General features: G+C 45.4%; 2 protein-coding genes across 2 annotated transcripts; one reads left to right on the top strand and one right to left on the bottom strand.

The window, feature by feature from the left end:
* Positions 1-641: 641 nt before the first annotated feature.
* LOC128728436 (translation initiation factor eIF-2B subunit epsilon) lies at positions 642-2,730 on the top strand. Its single transcript, XM_053822063.1, has 2 exons — positions 642-734; positions 802-2,730. The coding sequence occupies exons 1-2, from the start codon at positions 642-644 to the stop codon at positions 2,662-2,664; spliced, it is 1,956 nt and encodes a 651-aa protein (XP_053678038.1). The 3' UTR covers positions 2,665-2,730.
* Positions 2,731-2,899: 169 nt separating this feature from the next.
* Positions 2,900-6,866, bottom strand: LOC128729321 (exostosin-2). Its single transcript, XM_053822993.1, has 2 exons — positions 6,304-6,866; positions 2,900-6,219 (listed from the first exon to the last, which is right to left on the bottom strand). The coding sequence occupies exons 1-2, from the start codon at positions 6,864-6,866 to the stop codon at positions 4,521-4,523; spliced, it is 2,262 nt and encodes a 753-aa protein (XP_053678968.1). The 3' UTR covers positions 2,900-4,520.
* Positions 6,867-22,084: the final 15,218 nt, after the last annotated feature.

The following is a 22,084-nucleotide window of genomic DNA, read 5'->3' as shown; positions in this document are numbered from 1 at the left end:
GCACCGGAGTGTATTGCTATAATATTACTTTAAATCCTTATGTAGTGTAATGTAAAGATTCAAAATATATCAGTATCACTATACTGTCATCAATAGCTAAACTGAAAATTGATCTTGACTGGCGTTTGGAACTGAAACATGGCATTTAAAATTGTATTTCGATGAATCGATGGATAAATAAAAAATCTGGTTTTATATTTGATTCCATTAAATGAGAAATCGAACTTTATAGAAGGCTTGGACGCTAGTTCGTGTTTGATTTCGAAGAAATATATCGGCAACACGTGCTATTGGCCATACCGTTAACAAACTGTATAACATTTTTAAATCTCGTTTCTTTTTCATATTTATGATAAAAATGGCAACTGAACATATACTACTTATATTAGAATATTTTTTATCAATCAATCCAGAGAATGCATTGATAATGTTGGAGATTAGTAACATTATAACAGATCAACAGAATTTTTAAATCTCCATCGATGGCGAGGAAAGTATGGCCATAACCTAAACATGAGGGACGCAGCCCTGAATGGCTCAAATGTCAAAATGACAGTATAATTCTAGGGATTCACAGCATACTGCATTTTGTTTTCAATTTGTAACTATTGCCGTGGTGTTTCTTGCGATTGAATTAAAATATGGAATACGAGATCTCCGAAATCCGACAGGCGATTGTGATAGCCGACTCGTACAATGAGAATTTCCAACCGTTCACCGGCACAACGCCTCTGGTAAGATGGTGATACGCCACGTAACCAGAACCGCACCGTTTATCCTCCGGCCGATTTTGATTTGCAGGCCCTGCTACCGATCGTGAACGTACCCATGATCGAGTATACGCTGGAGAACCTCAACCAACATGGCATCGAGGAGGTGATCATATTCTGCTGCAAGAAAACCGACCAAATCAAACGTTTCGTTCATCAACGGCAGCAAGAGCAATGCAGCTGGTCAATCAACATGACGATCACGTTCATCAGCTCCGTAACGTGCAGGTGTATCGGGGAAGCGATGCGTGATGTGGAAGCACGCCGCATGATTCGAGGAAATGTGCTCCTACTCGGTGTCGACAGTCTCACCAACATCAACGTTCGAGATCTGTTGGAGGCGCATAAGCGTCAGATGAAGCGCGACCGCGGAACTGTCATGACCGTCGTGTACAAGGAGTCCCACCCTCGGATACGTAGCGGCAACGAGGTAGTGATTGCGATCGAGCCGAAAACGAAGCGCCTGCTCTTCCACCAACGGGTACTCTCGAAAGACCGCAAAATTCAGGTGCCGGCGAGGGTGTTCACCGGGAACCGGGAAGTAAATGTGCGGCGTGACATCATCGACCCGCAAATTGCGGTGTGCAGTAACGCGGCGTTGCCGCTGTTTGCGGACAACTTTGACTTCCAAACTCGGGACGATTTCTTGGAGGGCGTGCTGGTCAACGAGGAGATTCTGAATAGCCGCATCTACGTGACGATGGCTGGTGACAAGGATTACGGTCTACGGATAAACAACTGGCAGAGCTACCATTTCGCCAGTCTGGATGTAATTAATCGCTGGACGTATCCATTGGTGCCCGATATGTGCATCGGTAACTTGAGCAAACAATATGAGTACAGTAACAACAACGCGTATATCCACGTGAAAGCCACCGTGACCCGATCGAGCGTGGTGGACGACAACGTTGTCATTGGGGACAGAAGTGACGTCAAGGACTCGACCATAGAATTATCGGTCATTGGGCCACATTGTCGTGTGGGACGGAACTGTAACATCACTCACAGCTTTGTGATGGAGGGCACGGACATCGGCGACGGATGCGTGCTCGATCACTGCATCATCGGGAAGTTTGTGAAGCTGGGTGACGGCTGTCATATCGGTCCCGGGACCGTTCTTGGCGAGAGGGTGGAGATTCCGGCTGGCAAATCAATCAAGGGGTTACTGCTGCAGGCAAACCCACCAGAAGACGAGTGGGGCGGAGATTCGGACAAGATCTTCGAACGGGCATACACCGTGCCAATCGAGGAGGAGGAATCGGACGATGATTCGGACGCGCCTGAAATGCCCGAGGATCCGAACCCACCGGTTACGATTGCACCGCTGCCTTTGCATAATCAATCCGACACCAGCATGGACTCGGACGTTGAGGAACAGGTCAAACCGCCGTCCCCGATACTGGATGACGCCAACATCTTCTTCTCTGAGGTGCTTGAGTCGCTATTGCGCGGTTACACCGAAAAGACAAACGCCGAGTACCTGATACTCGAGGTCAATTCGTCCCGCTACGCTTATAACATGGCGCTGTGCGAGGTGAACTACTATGTCGTGAAGGCGATGCTGCAAATTATGCTGCAGCAGGACGGCGTGGCGAAGAATACGGTGGGCATGCTGCGCCGGCTTCTAGCCTACTTCGGTCTCGTGTTCCGAAACTATATCCGCAATAAAACCGCCATGATGGACTGCCTGAAAGCGATCGAGGATACGTGCGAGACGAGTGATACGATTCGGGCGAAGATTCCTCAGCTGGTGCATTATTTGTACGAACAGGAGCTATTGGAGGAGGATGTCATCATCAAGTGGTACGACGAGATCGAAGACGAAACGATTAAATCGACCCTTGACGAGCTGGTGGGATGGTTGAAGGAGTCCAGTGATGAGGATGACGATTAAAATGTGTTGTAAAAATACAAATTGTAAACATATAAGAAAATAAAGTGAAACAATTTCTAGCTGTATCGGAAACATGTCTTTATTAAGACACCGCATATCGTCCCATAAAGACTATTACATGATGGTTACGTATTTCTGTCTCCGCTTATTGCACTTGTTCACCCGCATACCGTGCGGCAGCGATGTCAATCTCATTTGGGCTCGCGGATTGGTGTACATTAAAAAAATCTTCAAGCGGGCCGGATTAAAAAAAGGGACGCTTTTGCAATAGGACGTGTGAAGGTTCCATGAGGTAACGGACAGTATACGCCATGGATCTCCAATCTTGTTGCTCTACGCACCGTATTTCATGAAAAAAATAAAAACACCACAGATGTGGAATATTCGCGCCGCATGCAATGACGTTCCGATTGCACGCCACGTTCGTTTAAATGTGTACATCTAATCCACGATTTTCTGTGGGTTTAAGAGATAATCTCAACTATTGGCTTTACTTTGGTTTCTTTAGGCAAAATACCTAAAAATGTAAGGAATATTCCATTACAGTTAAAATTATATAATCTCCATGGGCCGCATTGGAAGTCATCCTATTGGAGACTTCTGCTCAATGGTAATCTCGCGACGGTGTTTCAAGTGACTTGATTATGCTGGACACTTTGAAGCTAACACGATGCTTTTGTGTCCGAGGTCTTCGATGCTCGTGATCCTTTTGAGGGATTCTCGAAGTCTACTTAATTTGCTCGTAGTATGATATATATCTATTGGCTTCAAGCGGTTTGATTTTGCGCCGATATGTTGAATAGCCAACACGACACGTTTGTGACCGAGGTTATTGATGCTCCGTGATAATTTGGAGGGAATCTTTGAATTTACTGAAATTGCACGTGGGATGAAATATTCCTGATAGCTTCAATCCATTTGATTACACCAGACAGTTAGAAGTTAATGCCATGCTTTTGTGTTCGAGGCCGTGATTCTCGGGATCCTTTCGAAGGTTTACTTAATTTGCTCGGGGGGACTTGATAGTCAAAAGCATAGCATGTAGAATAAACACACGAATGGTTTCAGGCTCATATTTCAACTGATCCATCAAGGCAGTCCTTGACCGTACAATGGTTGTTGAACCATTTAACATGAAAGATATAACTAGTTTGCTCGAATTATTTCTGTTGACCAACACAATGGATTTGTGCCTGAGGTCTTTCATCCTCCTGGACCCTTTTTTTGGGAATCTCAGAGTTTACTTAGTTTGCTCGTTTGATGAATTATTCCTGTTAACTCGTTTGTAGAGTTATAAATATCGTTTTCTCTCGAACGTCGAGGTCGTGAATATTCGGGAACGGAACGTCGACGACTTTTCCTTTGGCGATGCTACGCTAAAAACGTTGCTTTGTGCATTTCCGTAGGTTTTCGAACAACACTCCGGTTCCTTTGACCGATGCAGCAACGCTCAATTTCAAATAGCGTCGATCAAGTCCCTTTTAACGTTGTGGGCGGCCCAAAAGACCATCACGGACTGGTTGACTCGTTGATTGAATAGCTGTGCAGTTGTCTGATGCATTTACTGTTTGAGGCTCGAAGCACTATCGGTCGCTGAGTTTGATCTGAAGATCATTCGCTCGGGTTGACTCGTTGATTGGGTTGCAAAAATCGTTTTCTTTCGATTGTCGATGTCCTGGAGGGTTTGGGACTTATCGGTGTTTTAGCTAATTCTTGGAATGACTCGCTGTGCCACTGGTGTACGACGACGTTACTAATGGCGAATGGTATGTTAAAAACGTTACTTGATGCATTATGTTCAGGCGTTCACGTGAAAATAATGAGAATCAAATTTCAGGATGTTGCACGCGTGTGCTTTACAGGCTGCCGATGTCGTTGAAGCGCTTCAGCTTCTCGGGGAAATTGTCCTTAAACAGCACCGGATCGGCCCGGAACTCGACTGTTCGCAGCGGCATCGTACCGTAGATCTCCGCGAACCGGTTGATGCAAGCGGATCGCTCCGTCATGTGGTTAAGGTCGGCGGACAACATCTCGTTATTCGTGCACTCCGGACACTTGAACTTCTTCCGCGGCGCCACCTTGATCGGTGGCTTGTTTGTGATGTTACTGACTAGGAAGTTCATCGCGATGTCCTCGCAGTTCATGTGCTCATCCACCCACTCCTTGATGTTGCCTGGCATCGCGTTCGTGTACATGTAGCTCCAGTACTTGTGGTGGAAGGCGGCCCCGGTCAGCACCATCGAGATCTGGTTCGTCCACTCTGATTCGTATCGCCACCGGCCGGTTCCGTTGTCCCAGACGTGCGTCCGGCTTGGGAAGCCAACGATCCGGTCTGGATACTCGCGCCACACCTCGTAACCGAAGTCGAGCTCGTCCGCTGTCAGCATCACGATGTCGTCGTCAATCGTAAGGATTGCTTCGGTTTCGATCTCCTCGTATGGGTAGAACCGGTTCGAGAGCCTGTTTGCCGCCGTCTGGATGATTTTGAGCGGTTTACCGACCTTCGGAAAGAGGGACGGATGGGGCGGTGACTTTCGCTGATTGTTCCACACGACCAGTATCTTCTGCAGCGACGGCACAGTTGCCAACTTCTGGATCAGTATATATAGGCTTTCAAGCCGGTCGTACGTGAGGATGACAGCGGTGAAGCCCTGCGCTTTCGGGGCGATCAGCGGCAGGAAGAGCGGGTTCTGCGTTGCCCGGCGTTCTGGTCCCATGTTCCAGTGCGGGTATGTCCGACTCAAGTGCGGGAAGATACGATCGTTTAGCTGATCAAGAGCGGTAAGGACAATCTTTTCAAGTGATGCGAAGTACCGCTCGTACACGTACCGGCCCTGTGCTTGCATCTCGTGAATCCGCTCCATCGAGACGGCTCGCAACACCTGTACGACCGCATGTAGGTTGCTCTCGTATATGCGGATAGCCAACAGATCCCAGTCAAGGATGTCGCTGAACGGCAGCACGTAGTTGTCCGCCATCACGATCGGAATGCAACCGGCTGCCATTGCTTCTAGCAGTGTCGGTTGCCCAAGCCGCACTCCACGTGCGATTAAACAGAACGTACCGGTTGCTAGCACTTCCGGATACTCGTACTCGTTGCCATGGGGAAAGTTACACCGAATGTCCTGTTCGCTGCCGACGCCAGGACGATCGGGAGCTCGCGATCTCGGATCTTCCGAAAATTGTCCCAGCACGTCGAGGGCCTCGTCCGTCTTCGCCGTTGAGGAAGGACAGCGCTGCAGCAGTAGCACTTCATTTGGGTATTCGTACGTCAGTTCCTGCAGGATGCGAAATTGCCGCGGGAATATGTTCAGCTGGGAGGATACGAGCAGAACGGCCGTATCCTGTCGACGGCTCTCTCGAAGCGTGCGATGGCGCTCGAGTACTGGGCTGTACATCGGTGCGGCCACGTCAAAGTCGGTTCGGAACGTCCAGCTGTCGAAGCCGGCCCCGATGATGATGGCACGGTCCGTGTTCACGTCCAGCACTGTACTGTAGTCTGGCTTGGAACCGGCAATGAAGTTGAAAATGAGATGATTCTCCCCGTTTTCCCAGCTGTCCCCAAATAAAAAGCAAGAGCAATAGAGGCATAGAAAAACAATTCATTCACAGCTTCGGCAGGCAAGTGAAGCGACTTACTGAGGCAGTGAGGCGAGCGCCTTTCCGACCAGCGTTGTATCGATTCGATTCTGGTTAAGCGTGTCTAGAGTTGGCATGAACAGGCAGGCCTCATTGGGGTTAGCGGTGTAGTACGGGCTGTCGACGATGGTTTGCACGATTCGGTAAAACTCCCGCGACAGCTGAAAAGCCGGCTGCTTGCTGCCCGCATCGAGATACTCTTTTAGCGGGTAGACGTAGATCGATATGCGCTCCCGTTGCTCGTCGTCGTCGCTGTTATCGACGTAGTCACCCGCACCCGCGACCATGCGCTGTCCGCACCTGTACACGTTGAAACAGTCCCAGTAGGAGCAGTTCCGGTTGCGGGCCCTCGCCAGCTCCGCATCCTTATCCAGGACTACCTGCGGGATGTCGGCCAAATCGAGTGATAACCGCTCGCCGCCAGCATTCTTGCTGCCGCCATAGCTGAGCCAGACGGCAGTCAAGAACAACAGCAGTACGGCCGCCACCACGTACGGATTTACGACGGTTTTCGTCGGCGGTGATGGCGATTTTATGGCACTGTATTTAAGCGGGGCCGTCATGGTTGCAGGCTCGTGCTCCACCGATCGCAGTGCGTGTGACTGGCGGAGCTGGCCGTGCGATTTTTGTTTTACATATTCGCTGGCCAAACTCGGCGACGACGAGTCGGGGCTGTCCACGCTACGTACGTAGAATTTTAACAGGCTTTACTTCTTCTTGGTTTTCTTCGTTGTGCGTCGGTGGTGCAGCCGAACCATCCACTGCACGGGAGTTACACCGGAATTGTGGTCGGATTCGGCAGCCCTTCTTAGGTTGTTCTATTTGTTGCCTGCTATAAGTTTTGGGAGTTTGTCGCTGGATTTTGAAATGCTTTTCTTTTATAATTTTCATAAAATTACTCACCCGTTTTTGTTTGTTTATTTTACTCTTCTTGTTTCATACGTGCTCTTGCTCCACGCTGACGTTGGGCATTACGATGACCCACTTGTGTTTATAGTTGCACATTGAAAACTTCACCTTTACGATTGCAGAATAAATGCCGAGCATATATTGTAAAGCTGCTTGAGGCAGTAATATTAAATACGTTCAAGAAGAATACTTTGGAATAAATATACAGACAAAAGCTTGATAGAACTACACACGGATCAGCTATGGGTAAAACAAATATCAATTGCGACGTTCGCAAAAGACTATAAACGTTTCCTATACGAGGTCATTTCTCCATCTTTCTGTTATTCTATCACGCTATATGGCATTATGAAACCTAATGCCTTATCTTTTGTTTTGATGTGGAATGAAAGAAGGTGATTACGTGTACAGCTAAGCGTTCTGGCTTTTCATTATAACACATGTCACTTTGTTCCATATCATGGATTAGTGTATGTCATTTGAAAGTGTTAACAATTGCTCACATTATTCTCACTAATTACAACCATTATTTTGACACAAATTCTTTTAATTTTAATCAAATCATAGTTAAGGTTATGCAGCTAGCATTTTACTTAATATGTACCAGCTACAAGGCAAGTTCAAAGCTCACGATTATTTATCATGATCAAAATCGTCGTCACGTGACGAAATCACACTAGCGACCTCTTCCGTTGGGGGATCCAAACTATAACAATTTGATTTGAAATCAACCGACGCTTCGTCCTTTTTGCGCTTCCTAGAAATGATTTTTTCAGCCGCACCGTTGATGCAAGTTTAAAATTGTAATAAATCAAAAAGACTTAACATAACTACATTAGACTATTATCAGTCATATGATTTAGTTTTCATATGATAGCGAAACTTAAGAGTATCGTATTCAACAGCGTAATTATGCCAAATTTATCGATCTCTGAAGAGCTGTTATTTTTCTTAAACAATGCACCTATTTCCACTAACATAATTTATCAGTCATCAATTTATACGATACAGAAATTCAAAGACGAGCAATCTCTTGAACAGCTTCGTGTAAGGCTGATAAATGGATTTAAATTAAAAAAAAAAACTTATAAATGGATACAACGTACACCCATCCTCTGACAACTTTCAATCCCAGATAAACCCGGCTAGGAAGAAACGAAAACACGAACTGTAGAAATACTTTCCTGGAGCGTTAAAATTGGTTTATGGTGATGGAAGCCAAAGCAAAGCATCTTACCTCTATCTGATCAGAGGATGCGCGGCTCGAGCATCAAGAGTGGGTGGGCAAAGGTGCACTGCGGTGCTTCGGAAATTGTGAATTTTTCAATCAGCCATCACGTAGGCGATGAAAGCGCTTTATCTGGCACATTTATTGGATGTTTATCCGTCGGGCTGGGGATTTTTCTTCTCTGTGCTAATAATTGGATGTTTATTGCATTTCGATCGGTGTTTGCTTTGCGGATTAAATGGTTTTCATAAAAAAAGTATTGCAGGCAATGGCAAATAGCTATCAATACCTTCCAAGAATCTTTTTTTGCAAGTTTATAGAGTAGCGTAATGAAAGAAATGAATCTTTCTGGTAAATTAGTGTTCTTTGTTCGCTGAAATTATTCATGCAATATATAATAAAAAAATGTGCAATATATAAACAAAAAAAATGGACCATCAAATTATTTAAAACCTAATACTCCTGTGAAAGATTTTGTATATATTGATAAAACTAATAAGGCTGATTGATACTTACTTACTTACTTGATTGGCTGATTGATACTTTTCTTTAAAATCTGTTTAATAAATTCAGCTGATATCCCTCACCAATATCGTGGAAAGAACGATAGAAACAATATCCGTAAGGGAAATTATTATATATGGATAATCGTTATGGTTTCTTATCGTACTTTGGGTATTGGTTGTCTAATGTATATATAATCGCAACCCTAAAATTTGGTGTAAAATTTACCAATATTATCCTTAAACAAGGGTGCAATAATTAATTATCGTGATACTGGCTCCTAACCACGTGCAGGTTGTCGTTCAATTAGAGTATGCCGATGAATAAGATGGATGGATATGCCTTCGAAGAGCATGCATATTTTAGCCAGAAAGACTTTTGGAAGGAAGTTTATTTGCCAATCAGCTTGTAGTGCTACGCAAACTAAAATAGTTAAAACCTTGAATAGGTGAACATCGTGAGATATACCCAAAATTGATGTATAGTTGTCTAGGCACCGTGCCCGAAACGAATAAGCTCCATTAATGAACGCATTCGAGACCCAATAGCTTGCATATAGATGTTTACCATCCGCCAAGTCAGACGGAGCAATTTGGGACCGCTTCGGATGTGCACAATTTATGAAGACACGTTAGGTGACACCGAGGCCAGCGCATTAGCGCACGAACCAACACCGTCCATCAATCCGTCGTTAGTTCGCTTATTAGCCGGAATGTGAATCCATTCATTCTGCCTGCCATCTTCCGGGACTAAGGCCTTCTCGAGGGCGCGCACATTCCCGGCAGGCTGTGGAATTCGATCGCTCAAAATCAAGCCCCAAAACGAGGTTTGCCTTTGTTGTAGCCCACGTGTACGCTATGTACCAACGCAAACGGATGCCATGTACACCGGTTCGTGACCCACCGCGAGTGAAGCTTCGAGCGCCAAAACAAACCTCCGCTGGCACGCTGGCAGGAAAAGTACACCATATAGTAAGCCTAGGGGGTGTCGACTCCTCCCCTAAGGGCGGGGGAGGACACCCAAGGACACGATCCGACGCCTATTCGACAGCGCCCTATTCGGGACTCCACATAATGCAATGCGCAGACTCGACCGCTCGACGAATCGGAACGCGTTCCGACAGTTCTCGGGTACCCTGAGGTGGGCACATCCTTTTTTGGCCTCATGTGCATGGGTGTGTGTGGGTATGTGTGTGTGTGTGTGCCCTTTTCACGCGAAGGTGCAGCCCCCATTTCCCGGGCGGGCCATGTACCATCCCAGCCGGTATCATTTGTAACGCCGAGCCAGTAAGCTTACGTGGTGGAGGTCGACTTTGGGCAACTCGCACCCTTTTCCTGGGCCACCGTCCCCTTTACCCCCCTTCAACGACTACCTTCCGGTGGCCCTGTATCCCATGGAAAATCGTCCAGGCGGAGCTACGATGGCGCTGAGGGCGGCCTTTCGTATGTAACCGTCGCGTCACCACAATGACGTTCGTGGATGTTCGTTCACCGAGTCGTGAGTCCGAATAGGCCACTGGCTTCGGAAAATTCTGAGCCCTGTTTTCCCTCCTCGCACGCTACGGACCACGCTGGAAATTGGGGATGGACGCCGAAGTACCCACCAAAGGTTACGTAAGTGCTGGAGCTTGACAAAGCCGCACAGGATTGGGAATAAATCAATGCATTTTTGTGCACTTCTCTCAGGGCCATATCACAATGAACTCTCGCCTATCCTCTGCTTTCAGCTTTGATGAAGGTGTAGGAGGTGGTGAAGCAACCGGCAGGGAGGAAAACTAGGCACTTTGGGGCTCCGGAACCCCAAAAAAAGGGGTATGGTAGAAAAAATTCATGCTGCATTTCGGAACAAAGAAGCCGCAACTCGAAAGCCAACCTCAGCCAAGCTTCCTGGTGGTAATTTTTAATATGTATATATGACGCAAAAACCGCTACCGCCAAAGGCGTAAATTGATCCTTGACGTTTCGACACTCGACTTGCGACAGGACGCGTTTCTAGTGGTTGAGTTTTATGATGCATACGGGTAGAGATCCTGGCATCCTGGGGATGCAAAAATGGCACTTTGTGGGTCCACGTTTGTTTGATGAGATGCTTAAAGCTGGAGCTCGTGAACACCTGAATAGGTCGTCAGTGAGGTGTGTTTCTCTGATTTGAATGAGCTGCAAATGGTGGGAGCCAAGCACGAGGCGCAACTGACTGTGGGCGGATTTGCAAAAGAGTGCAAAAGCTTGGAATTATTTTTTGATGTCACATTCAAACCATCATAAAAGTGTTTCAAAACGAGGACGACTGGTTTCAGTACGGTAACTTTTTAAGCTAACATTGTACATTTCAGGAGGTTCTTGATCTACGAAATTGTTAAACTATAATGGGGTGATTTTTAGCGCGATGTCTAGTATAGTTGCGATATTGCTATGAAATTCATAAATTATAATTATCGGAACCATTCGTAATAAATGCTTAATTTAAACTGATCTTTTAGTTAAAATCTGCTCCTGAAAGTATCCACGCAACCAAACGCTTTGTAGATTTTTAATATGAAATACTGATCTACGGAAAGAAAGTATCTTTTGTATTGTACGAAACTTTACCGAAATGTTAGTCTATAGTACATGGTACTATAGGTTTAAAAATATTTAAGAAGGTTTGAATTCAGTTTAAAATTAACGCAGGGGTAGGTTCACTTAACATTTTAGATGTTTGTGGATTTTATACTGTATCTTTATTTTAAGTATTTATAGATCTGTTGTCTAGGAAAAAAATGTTCTTTGTGCAATAGTTTTTCTCGATGTGTATACTATTTCCTCAACCAACATTTATGGAAGTAAAATTAGTTGAAAAAAGCTTTTAAACGAAATGTAGCAATTTTAGATTTGATAAAATATCCTCTTAAGTAAATCGAGTAGATATGTTCTTGTAATAAGAAGCATCGCATAATAAACTGGTTATCTTACATTTTATGAAACCCATTCATTGTTTTATTTTTGTCTTATATAACGAAAGCTACGGGACAATTTTCGTCTCATGAAACATTATAATTTAATTAAGAAACACGATAATCAGCTAGAATCAGGAGCGCTTATTAGATACTAACCAGCCATGCTCGAAATTTACGATCGGTGACCTGAAAACAATCAGAAGTCATTATACAAGCGTAAATTTCGCACTTATGTTCCGTTTAAGCACCAGTACCGGAATGCAGCACGTTCATCAGGTGGAGAGCGTAGAGTCGTTGGGTGTTTCAATAAGCATAACCCGACCGTTTGTTCACATTTCTACCCCCCATACAAACAGGGGTAATGCTGGGAAATCGACACGCATCGATACGCACCACGAGGATTCGAATTAATTACGCCGATACAATGTAGTGCGCGCGTGGTTAAACGCACCGTTGTCAACAAATTAGTACAATAAGTCGGGAATAGGAAGCGCTGCATACGTGCTAAATGTATGATCCGATCCGCCTAGGGGATATAATTATCGCCCATCCTCAGACCTGCACCGCTATTGGTTCTCTGGGTAGAAACGCTTTCATATCGCGGCTGACTGAAGAACAACCAGCAAATTATCAGGTGTGTTTCTTCGTGCAAAATGGATGACTAATTCTCGGAATGTTGTCAGAAATTGGAAAGAGCTCATAATTACCTTCTACAAGCGCGAACCATTACGGTTGCTGGGAGGAGATCTCTAGAGAGGTCTTCTGCTGTAGGAGATTAAACCAAGCTCTGGCTGTTCTTGGATCAGGCACGTCGATGAATGACATGCGACATGGATTAATTACGTGAGGCAATGGTTTAATTTTATTTTAATTAGATTTGGGGCTCTATTCTACCGAACATCTAGGTGCAAATGAGGTGGGACAGAAACGTTGCATTAATCAACTGCCATCCACCTGTCCACGGGCGATAACGAGGGGATGTTCAAATTTTTTTTCCTCGCTATCTTTTCGCCAACCCGCACGGGTGCCTTGGAAAAGTTTGAGCCACGGTTATGCATGTTAATTTTTTCACATTCATCCTCCAATTCCCAACCCGCAGCTGCCGATGGGGAACATCACCTGGGTCGGTATCTCCAGCGAGGCATCTTTGACGACCAGAAGTACCCAAACTCCAGCTCAAGCTGCATTAATCGTACCTAGAGCCGTACCGGAGGCAAAGTTATAAATCAGCACAGGAGAGGCCTTTGACAGGATGCTACTTTTATACTGTGGGTTTTTTCTTTCTTTTAATTCCCTTTCGCGGTGGGGAACGGCTCCAACACAAACATCCCGTGGGATGCGTCCTCGCGATCGTATTTGCCAGCAGAAAGGTAAGTTATGCTGCTCGAAGGTGGGAGAAAACCAGAGTTTTTGCAATTATAATGCGACATAATGAAGTTCGACGTTTGGGAATTGGCAACGAATGTTGTATGACCGCAACTGCAGATGAAAGGAAAGGTGTTGCTTTTGAGTTTTTTCAGACGATTGGCTCTCGATGATTGTTCAAATACAAGAATATTGATTGCATTATAGGTAAAAAATATCTTAAAGGCATTCCAAACGCTTTATTTCTATAAAGTATCTTTATAAATCTATTGAACATACTCCAGAATAGCTCAAATTCATATACTCTGATATTCTGCACAGTATATCACATATGTTTGAACAGGGTTTCCCACTAAAGCAGCTGTCAAACAGTAACAAAGTTCATACATGTGGTTTTTGCTTCTATACATCAACAATTTCCATCTGCAATAGAGCTGTTTTTTGCTTGACATGCCATTTAAAGCATATTTCGAACTGATTTCTACTTTAAAGTTTTTGCAGGATCGAAATCACACTCCTTGTTTGCTCTCATCACTTTAATGGAATAAATCCATCAGCAATCGTGCGTCAAACGCAAGTATTGGAGCAACAACGCGTCACACCAAGAGCCAACGCATCCTTGCACATTTCCCCGAAAAAGGATTAATCGCAAGCTAATTACGCGGCAGCTCGTCCGCACGTTGCGGGCGGATGGCTTTTAACGCGTAACCTCAATATTTGAGTTATGGGCAGTTTGTGCATTTCTGGAGTGCATCGGAAACCAAAAAATAAATATCGCCACCACATGCACACACACCCACGCACGCACCGTCAACGCAACGCAACGCGCCGGATCGATGCCAGATAAAATTGCACACCACAGGACGCAGCCAGTGCCATGTAATAAAGTGTGTCATGTGTGTCCACTCAGGTCCTGAGCGGTAGACAGACGGCTCTCGTTGGATGCACGTGCAAGGGGTGGGATGGGTGGGGGGGGGGGGGTGGCAATTTTTGGGACGCCACAGGATGCCTGCTTTCACCTACACCAGCACTCTACACCTACACCTACTTCCATGAGACCTCGAGCGTCGCTCTCATTCTAACTCGCGCGTCTCCTTCCGGGTGTCCTTTGTGTGTATTTATTGCACACCCCCCACCCCCCTCCCCCCACCAGTGGCCACCCTTGCTTTCTTTTTCAATCTCTCTCTCTCTCGCTCACTCATTTGGCTCTCATAATGCGCTTGGTGTCACTCGCACCAGTGGGCAGACAGCGCACACCGCAACCATCGACGCCACACGCCAAAAACCATTGTCAAGGTCATGTCTGACCTAGTTTACCGAGCCAGCATAAGAGCGCGCGCGCGCGCGCGTGTGCACCTCACCCCCCGTCCCTTCCTCCTTCCACCCTACACACACTCTCTCTCTTCCACCCCTAAGGGCCGCCTTGCTTCAGACACGCCACAACCCCGTCCTGCACGTGGCCCACTTTGGATGCAACTGCACTCGAGAGCCTCTCTCTCTCTCTCTCTTTCGCGCAGCTTGGCATGCGTACACACGCTCTCACTCTCTCTCTCTCTCTCTCTCTCTCTGGAGAAAGGTCCCGCACGCACACACACAGCCCCGAAAGCGCAATGACGCAATGCATCAACAGTGTGTAGGAGAGAGCGCCACCGTCGGTCGGTCAGTCGGTCGGCTCCGACCGGGTGAGTGTGTCCCTTTTGCAGCTGCACGTGTGTGGGTGTGTGCTGCAGCGAGGATATCCCGTCGGAGTGGCGATGGCCTCCCCTTCTTTTCCACGGGTTTGCGGAAGGACGAGACGCGCCCGTTTGCTCACGTGTGTGGGTGAGTGTGTGCGCGAATGTGAGACAGCAAGTGAGAGAAAGAGAGAGAGCGAACAAGTGAGAGAAGAGAACTCAGCTCTCACGGGGTGGGTGGAATGAGGGGAATGGGGGGGGGGGGGGAGGGGGTCTATCGCCAGAGTGACCCCCACATCCTTTAACAGCGAAAGCGCGAGAGAGAGTGCTCTTGGAGAGCTTTTCTCTCACCGGGGGGAGAAAAAAAAACACATCCTAAAAGAAGGACCGTCAAACGGACGTTCGAGTGCAGCGAAAGCTCCTGCGTCGTGGGGGAGTTTGCACATAAGGACACGATACATATGTGCATTGGCTTTGGATATGCGGTATATAAAGCCGCTTGTTTCATGTTTCGGGAAATAAAAGGAGCACTCGCGTTCCGTGATCGATGTACTGCTGTTCGGTTTGTGATCCTTCGGATCTGCCGGCTTTGGGACGTGGGTCCTTTATATATATGTGGCATATAAGGCACATTGGTTCGGGTGCATTTCGGGGCGCTTATATGGCAGTACAAAGGCACACTCATCGTACATAATGCGTGCGTTTATATACCGCGTTCGAGAGGCGATCGTTGCGACTGAACCAAGCGATGTAAATGGACTTACCGACTGGGCAGTTATCTACCAGGTATGTGGGCGGAACGGGCCCTATATGCCGTTTATGTGAGTGCTTATGTCGTACATAGTCCAAGGCACCCTTAGTATCTAGGAGCAAGCAAAAAAAAGGAAAGTAAATAAAGATTGAAAGCGAACAAAATTTGGAAAGCTTCGTCCGTGAGTGCCCTTCCGTCACCGGACATGCACTATCTCGGAGGTCTAGTAGACCTACACGCGAGGAACATGAGTGCTGCTCCTGTTGTCGTCGACGCCGTCGTTGAAATCCTTTGTTACCCTCGGGTTTTTCCGGAACCACGCTCCGGGCTTGCAGGTGTTTGCGCGCGCGGAATGATAATTTACAATGTAGGTCCATTATTTACCGAAGTCCTTGCGTTATGTGCGCTTAGGTGCAGCTACCTTCCTTTTCGTGGTGCATTCTCGCATTCCCTACATAGATGCCCAAAAATGGCCCTCTTTTCCGGGGTGTGTGTATGTGTGTGTATGTGAGATGACAGCGAGGTTGCATCCGTTTCGTCCTGTTTCGAGCCCCGAAAGCGTTACTAACCTTTCTCCCTCGAAGATGTGGCTCCGATCGCTCTGTAAACATCTCGTGTAGGAAGGCTCGCAGGGGGAGTTCCGGTTTTTGGAGGGAAGGTGTGTGAAGACCAGAGGCAAGAAGCAAGAAGCCACTGCAGAGTCGGAATCTTTTCTTCTCTGCTAACCAGCCTAGCTTCCGCACCCAAATCCTTCGCCCTGTTCGGTGGTTATTTTTCCTTTTCCCGGGCCCAGTGCCAATGGACCGCCGTGGGAGCCTGTAGGTGGGGTGAGGCGACAGGTGAAGGGCACCTAGTTTGTGCGCCACTGATTGAACTATTTTCTGACCCGAGTGGTCGGTCCGGCCACTTCAAACGGCGAGCCCCTGCGCGACTCGGTGGCATTGAAGTGCGCCTCCCGGAAAACCCCGCTGGGGAGCTTTTTAATTAAAACATTATGCAGCAGAAGTAGTAGAGGAAGGTTATGTGTGGGGGATGGTGCATGGAGCGCGGGGAGGAGAGAATTAAAAGCTATTTTCGAAAGCGCTGGGAAACCACCGGGACTGAGCCTGAGTGGATCGGACGCGAGGGAGTTTTTGTAATGCCGGCGTGGAGTTTTCCGCTTTTCCGATCGATCGGATCGGAGGCGGGATGATCGCGGGTGATTCAGATTGGTGTTGGAGGCGGGAGGGAGGGGGGAGTCTTTTGAGGTCATTTTTGTTTAAATTTAGCATTTTGACCGTTTCGAAGGCTTTAGTGTCTCGTCCCCCGGAAAGCCAAATACGAAAAGTGGCAGATAATGGGATGTTTTTTTGAGGACATTCAATTGCTATTCAAATTGAAGTTTCTTTCTTCTCACTACGATATTTGTGGTATTTGTAGCTTCATTCGTTTACTAATCCTTCATAGTATGGTACTGTTTACTACAAGCTCTATTCAACTACGAGGTTTAAAATCAATTTATTTTTGATTCTAACAACGTTTAACTATAGTTTCAAACCATGTATATGAATATTTTTTTAAATATAATGTTTCAAAAACATTTGGAACGAAATGAATAAAAATAGGCTATTTTATAGTTAATATGAAAATATGGTTATTTAAGCGAATGTTTTTCCTCATATTTAGCTAGTTTTGATACATAGATCGTAACGTGAAAACGTGATCATGAGAATTGAAAATCATATATTATAACATATATTATGTTAAACCCATTGCGAGATTGTTTTATTGGGGATATAAATGAATATGCCAACACATTGAACATTGTTTCATATTGAAGCTTTTCTTAGTGTATCATGCATTTTAGTTATAAGTCTATTCTTTAGTCGTACTGTTTTCGATTTTATGTCTCCTAGTTTCAATTTTTAGCCATAGATTCTTTTCAATTTTAAAAATTAGAGTTTATTTTGCATTTTTTTCATTTTGTAGGTAGGTTTTTAATTCATTAATATATTCCAAAATTGTTGGCAAACTACTCTTCATATGAAATCGAACATCGAGTATCGATGAGAAATGATATAAAGGAATTTACAGGTAATTTAGGGAGATTTACTAGATATATTTATTTGGTGTGATCACAAGCGGAACAACGCGATGTGATCAAGCGATCAGAGTATCAATCGAGTACAATGCTCTGCTTAACAATTTCTTACAATTTTATGAAAATAAAAATAACTAGATGAATTGTAATACTAATTATAATCTCAAATGCAAGAGTAAAATAAAATTATGATTTTGATTATTTTTAACTTTTTAAAGTATGTTTGATTTAATATTAAAAAGCACACCTTCGCTTGTAGGCCACACACTAAACTTTATGAGTTTGATGTTCGATCGACCATAAGCGATCGAAGATTTTTCACCATATTCCTTTAAGTGAACATATGATGAATTTCATTGAATTGTTTAGGTTGTATTTGATTAGTTAAACATTTTACAAAAATTTTAGTTTGATCGTTCTGTCTCGAGCAAAGATATGCTGCTGTCATCAATATAAATTTGATTTTTAGCAACTGTTACCGGTAGCTGATATTTAACTTATAGTGTGGTAAATACTGATTACCTGAGTAAGCTTTAAAAGTATTGTATGAAGAATTGTGTTATGTGGGAGTTGTAGAAATGTTAACTATTCTAGCAATTCTAATTTTATAAAACTATGTAGCTGGAATATTCTTTAGAAAAACGGATTGATGTTTTGAGCAATTGAGTTTTTGCATTTCAATTAAATGAAAGACTTCTGTACTTCTATATATTTCTGTTCGTTTTATAGCTTAAATGAGAAAAAAAGCTTCAAACTTTGCAAGAAATCATACATTAGATGATAAGATTAGATTATTGAGTGTTCCACAGCGTGATCGGAAAAGCAAAGCGCCTCCATAATGAAATAATATATTTTTTTAAAAACATTCAAACAAAGAAAAGTTCTACATGAACTCGAATTAGAATTTGTCAAACTGTGAAGCCGCCTTTTCCTATAATTTTGTGCTAGTCTTGAAACGTATGGTTGAATTGATTGAAAACTAAATTTATTTTTTAAACTTACGGGTATGATCTAAACTGTTTGAATATTAAATTCTATTAAGAAGGTTCGTTACCTACGGCTTTATTGTTACGGCTCATGATAAGAGATATTTTTCCACAAAAAGTCAATAAATATGTTCTTCATGATAAGTGTCCAAAAAGTCTGAGAATCAAGCCCGTCAGTTTACGTGGTTAGAACGAGCGTCTTAGTTCGTACGACGGCAACTCATAATTCCGGTGATCAACGCCTTCTCAAGGATTCTGTATTGCATTTCTTTCTTAGATTTTGTGTTCATGCCACAGGCATTTAATGCCATCGATCGAAGAAGCAAGTGCTTTTTCGAGAATGCAATCGCCCGCTTTCTCATCCTCTCTCAGCAGCGTCCCGTGTCGCGAAGCTGCCTGAATGCATCTCAAGATTGCACACGAGCCAGAAATCCGAGGTGCTTCTTTGTTTGCTTCGCTCTTATCGCGATGCCACGATCTTGGCTCGGCAAGACCCACCCATCCGGTGGGTTTTCCGGAGTATTTGCATACGCCACGTTCCGGTCGTCATGAAAATGGAAGCAAACATTTCGGTGTTCGGAAAAGTTTTGCAACGAAACGTGTCAAATGCATGCAAGCTCGTCATCTACGCCAGGGTTTTTCGCCCTTGGAAAACTGACAGCCTGGGTCGTTCAGCGGCTAAGAAGTGGGGGTGTATCAGCTTTTAAGCAAGTCGAACACGTTTCGTAGCCGATTTGAAGGTTTATCTAAGATGCGCTGTTCTAGCGGTACGAACATCTTGTGGAGTAGGAACGTGACTTGGGCTTCTGAAAGCATCTCATCCGGAGAGCGAAGCTGTAGCACTTAATAATCTTGTTTTAGAAAAGATTTTTTCACAGGTAATTGAGAGCATGCGAAAATCTTCTCGGAAATATTAATACTTTTTGAGATATGTTCGATCTGCAATCATACACATCTATAGCTGACTTTAAGGACTATAAAAAAGTGCCAGTTAGCAATTTGGACTTTCAATGAGTGAAATAATATTTAAAAAACAGATCAATCAATAAAAAAGACCCCCTAGCAAAATAAAAAAGTATGTAAATTGAAACAAGGACATGAATAGAAAAAAACGTAACAACAAAAGGTCGTTGAACGAGAGCCGATATATCGATGTACAGGATTATCATACGTGCCAGAATTTCTAGAATTTCTTGATCATGTGATTCAGTTTGACCAATAACACGTGGAATTCGCTAATTGCGTTCCAGCAAAACGTTTGTCAACGTCCACAACACTCCACCGAACGTGTGCCAGCTTCTGCCTCCGTCGAAAAAGGGCAGCTTATGACACTTAAAAAAAACCTGCACCCAATTCTGAAAAGCGACGCAATCGATAATGACAGGAAAAAAAACATAAACCGAACAAAAAAGGACACTCTCAACGGGCCTCGATTTTGGGCTGGCATGGCCATCCTCAGTTGCCCTTTTGCGAATGTTCGCCGCATGTCTGTGTCTCGCCCCAGTGCAATGTGGTGACCAGTGTAATCGGACAGAGCGTTGGAAAGGACACGCGGTGCAACATCGAAACGTCCCCACAATTGTCCCCGCGGCTAAATAAGCTGCATCATAAGGTAATTCAATTATTGAACTGTCACTTTCAGCTCGGCGAGGAATCGCTTTGAACTCGCAACCACACCCCTCAGGTGGAAACAGCGTTCACCGGGGCTTGGAGTTGCTTCTAATTTGCGACAAAACCCTCGTCCGTCGGGTTCGCGTGCCGTCGTCCTCCCGGCGGTCGGTGTCGTGGTGTATTTTTCCCAAAAAGGGGAGACCGAAACTGTCCCAAACTCGGGCACGATTCTAGAACCGGTGGGGTAATTAATATTTGCGGGAATTAATATTGGAGCGCGTGCGGTTTTTCTCTCGAAGTTCCGGGTGACTCGTGCGGCTTCTAGCGCATCCTGGGAAGATCCCAGGGGTGGGACTTCAAGGTGTGATCGAACCGGGTCTGCATCGTTTCTACACCTCCCGAAGAAGCTACATGTAGATCTAGCTCATATTGGACGTATGAAGCACGCGGTGAGATATAGTCGAAGTTTGGTCCACAAGTTTTTTGTGGAATCGTACCTACCCCAAAGTGCTCAGTAGCGGGTAGCTAGCGAGCCTAGCGAGCCGCATAAAAAAAAAGTGCACTTTAAAATAATCACGCGAATCTTCGTGGCGTACTGCTCGTCCCCAAAGTACAGGACCTCTCTTACCGCTGCAGGTCCTTTCAGCATACCGGGGAACGAGGACGTGCATGCGAATCACATTCAATATTTCATTCCCGTGAGGTGTGCGTTTCGCGTACACCTTGTTTGGGTTGTTTTGTTGATGTTTCGGTTTTGTTTCGGTTGGCGTTGGCGGGTTATTTGCCTGCGATGCCTACACCTGCTCACCACCATAATGCCGCATGTTCCAGATCCTGGGACTCACCTCCCCAAGCTAACAAAAAAAGGGCCCAAACAAACTATGTATCCCTGCGACCGGATGGGAGGACATGCAAAATAGTGCCCAAAGTACGTATTTATATCCCGATAAAGGCCACGTGCCCTGTTCCCTTCAACCCTAGGGTTGGTTTGCATTTCTTGCTTTGTTTGCTAGTCGCTTTCATTCTTCCTGCTCTTCCGGTTTCCGCTGCCTCGTGCATTCGTTTGCAGCAGGTCTACTCCTCCACCTGTACACCTCCATCCGGGGAGGTCGATCCGACAACAGTGGCAGCTTCTGGAGCTTCTTCCCGAATGCACTTCGGCTTATCTACCTCTTGCAGGTCCCCTCTATAAAGGGGGACCTTACGCCCATGCGATTGGTGCACTCAACTTCGGGCTTACATGCCACCCGGCGTGAGCCATCTCGCTCTCGAGCTGTCTTGTTCATGCGCTATCTCGCGTGGCGTGATGCACATACGGGTGAGCTTCTGGTACGCGATGCTGGCGGTACATAATCCAGAAATTGGTTGTACATAAAAGCACCGCTGGTACATGAATGCCGTGGAGTAAACTGTTTTGCACCCAAGTGCCCTCTGCCGGAGGGCGCCAAGGTTTATATACCCAACCGTGGGCTTATGTGTGTGACTGTGCACAACTCCGATGCTACTTCGGCTTGTGCAAAGGTGCAAGGGTAGCACACGAGCAGGCCTTTTAAAGTGCGCATTGATGATAATTAGTGCATCAAGATAACAATCGCCAATTAATTATAATAATGAGAAGGTGGTTGCATTCGCAGAAATGATTAACACCGGTTTTTAGTCGTTCGATTACCGCCCAAGTCATCCCGAGATCCTCTATTTTCTCTCTCTCTCACACTTTTGCTCCGTCTCTTTCCAAATAA

The sequence above is a fragment of the Anopheles nili genome, chromosome X (genome assembly GCF_943737925.1).
Source record: "Anopheles nili chromosome X, idAnoNiliSN_F5_01, whole genome shotgun sequence".
In the NCBI taxonomy this organism is placed as follows: domain Eukaryota; kingdom Metazoa; phylum Arthropoda; class Insecta; order Diptera; family Culicidae; genus Anopheles; species Anopheles nili.
Note: the sequence above shows the minus strand (reverse complement) of the source record. Positions and strands in the feature narration are given on the sequence as shown.